The 2,044-nt window shown below is 38.9% G+C and overlaps 1 protein-coding gene across 1 annotated transcript in view; it reads right to left on the minus strand.

Annotated features, from left to right (window-relative positions):
* Positions 1 to 552: 552 nt before the first annotated feature.
* The window catches only part of LOC107096259 (NACHT, LRR and PYD domains-containing protein 3-like), a 20,329-nt gene continuing 18,837 nt past the window's right edge, over positions 553 to 2,044 (minus strand). Inside the window, exon 9 of the mRNA XM_015392839.1 lies at positions 553 to 1,269. Coding sequence (XP_015248325.1) covers positions 767 to 1,269 — 503 coding nt within the window. The 3' untranslated portion in view covers positions 553 to 766. The remainder of the gene's footprint in view (positions 1,270 to 2,044) is intronic.

The raw sequence follows: 2,044 nt of genomic DNA on the forward strand, positions 1-2,044 counted from the left end.
AAAAAATTATTTTATGCAAGTATTATTAGTTGCATTTTTACTTGAAATCTATTAAATATTAAGTATTTTTTCTATTTTAACATGAAAGAACAAAAATGATGATTAAACTTTAAAATCAACACAATCTGAATTACTTTTTTAAAGCTTTTAATTTGCAGAAATCCTAAGCAGAAAATAAAAAAAAATGCTAAAACCGTGCCTTCCTATTGCATTTATAATAAGATCATAATACTTATTTGGTTAATAGCGCCCCCAGTGGAGGAGCCGAAGAGCCAGACATGGCTCTGGGTGCTGACATCACTGCAAGGCAAGATTCCTAAATCATCTTATTACATCATCGACAGAGATCAAGTGTTTTACACAAGCAAACACTGAAGCGTTTCTGCTAACTTTATGTACATTTAAGAACAGATTAGTTTCAGTTTAAGAAGGTTTTAATCCATTCATCCCATCAGCGAACCATCAGGTTTCTTTCCTTTTAAAGTTCACCAGACACTGCTGTCATTGTGCTCAATTAAATAATTCAGGAAAGCATCAGTAGTAAAGGAGGTATTTAACTATGCATTATTAGAAAAATAAAAGCAATCAACTAGGCATGAAATGGGTTAAAGTGTCACTGTTGTGCTTTTAGCTTCAGTATTAACAAAAGACGGGCCTTTGCACGGTCTTACTGATTCTCTTGTGAAGATCATCGTTCTAGTTCTGCTCAGTTCTGGACTGAACAGTGTATCATGGATCATGGTCAAATCAGCCAATGAGCATTTTCTCAACATAAAGACACAGACCCAGTCTGGATCCGGAATCCAGGATAAACGGGAGCAGAAAATCTAGTCCTGAAGGTGTAGAGGTGGTTCAGATTGTGACACCAGATCCTGTAGAAGGACAGAAGGCCAGCCTCGCAGTCTACATACACGGCTATTCTGTAAGCAGTGACACATGAGGAAACTGGGATCTTCTGGTTGGCGTGCCACACAGCATACCCCCCATCAGAGCACTCCAGACTCCAGGACCGGTTGGTGGCTCCAAACACACAGTCCAAAACCGGTTCTCCATGAGCTACACAGATCTCAACCTTTCCTCTCCACTCAACCTCCCAATAACAACGGCCGCTCAAAACATTCCTGCACAGAACTTGAATGCAAAGAGAAAATCTGTCTTTATGATCAGGATAAGAAAGTTTCTGCATCATGTGTGTCACCGTTTTCCTGTTGTCAGACAGTTTTAGGTGTCTGTGCGCCGTGTTTGGGTCCAGTTCCATTTTACAGGCATCTAAAACAGAAGGATGATTTTAGTTTGGTTAATGATGTTCATATAGCATCAAACAGTAATATTTATCTCTATGCAGTGTCAGTTTAATTCATTTTATATACAGTATGTCGCTCCAATTCCTAAAAATCATGAAACTTCACAATCAGATTAAGATTTTTTTCTGTTTAACGAAAGCCAGCAGATTGCATCCAGTCAATGACTCTGCAGCAATCCCTCAAACCGAGCATGTATACAGCAACGGTGGAGAGGAAAAACTCTCTTCTACAGGGAATAAACCTTCAATAGAAGCAGGCCTAGCATGAACAGCATTTTGTGGAGTTTAGGAGGAAGCAGAGACTCTTGGAGGAGAAGGTTTTTATTTAAAGTCCTCAGATGGAGAGATGGAGCTCTGACTGGGTCAGGCTTAGTGGGGCTAACTCCCAATACACACACTCTCCCTTGGAACTATCCCATTCATACTTAAAGAACTTTCTCACATACGGACATTTGGTTATTCCCAAGAAAAAACACTTCAGTTCATCCAGGACATACATTTTAGCCAGATTAACACCGAGAACAGGTCTCCCTGATGAGGCTCATTCGGAGTAAAGAAGAGACCTGAGTTATCAACATGATTAGCTTCATCTAAGGCTTCAGTTTGCATTTTAGATCCAGTTCCAAGCAAATTGCTTATAATTTATTCTATCCCTAGAACAGGAAAATATACAATAGGCTTCCAAGGTAACTTTTATTATACATGCACTAAAGAAACATCTACTGTATTCAAATTACTTTA

Source organism: Cyprinodon variegatus, unplaced genomic scaffold (assembly GCF_000732505.1).
Source record: "Cyprinodon variegatus isolate N-32 unplaced genomic scaffold, C_variegatus-1.0 Scaffold609, whole genome shotgun sequence".
NCBI lineage: Eukaryota > Metazoa > Chordata > Actinopteri > Cyprinodontiformes > Cyprinodontidae > Cyprinodon > Cyprinodon variegatus.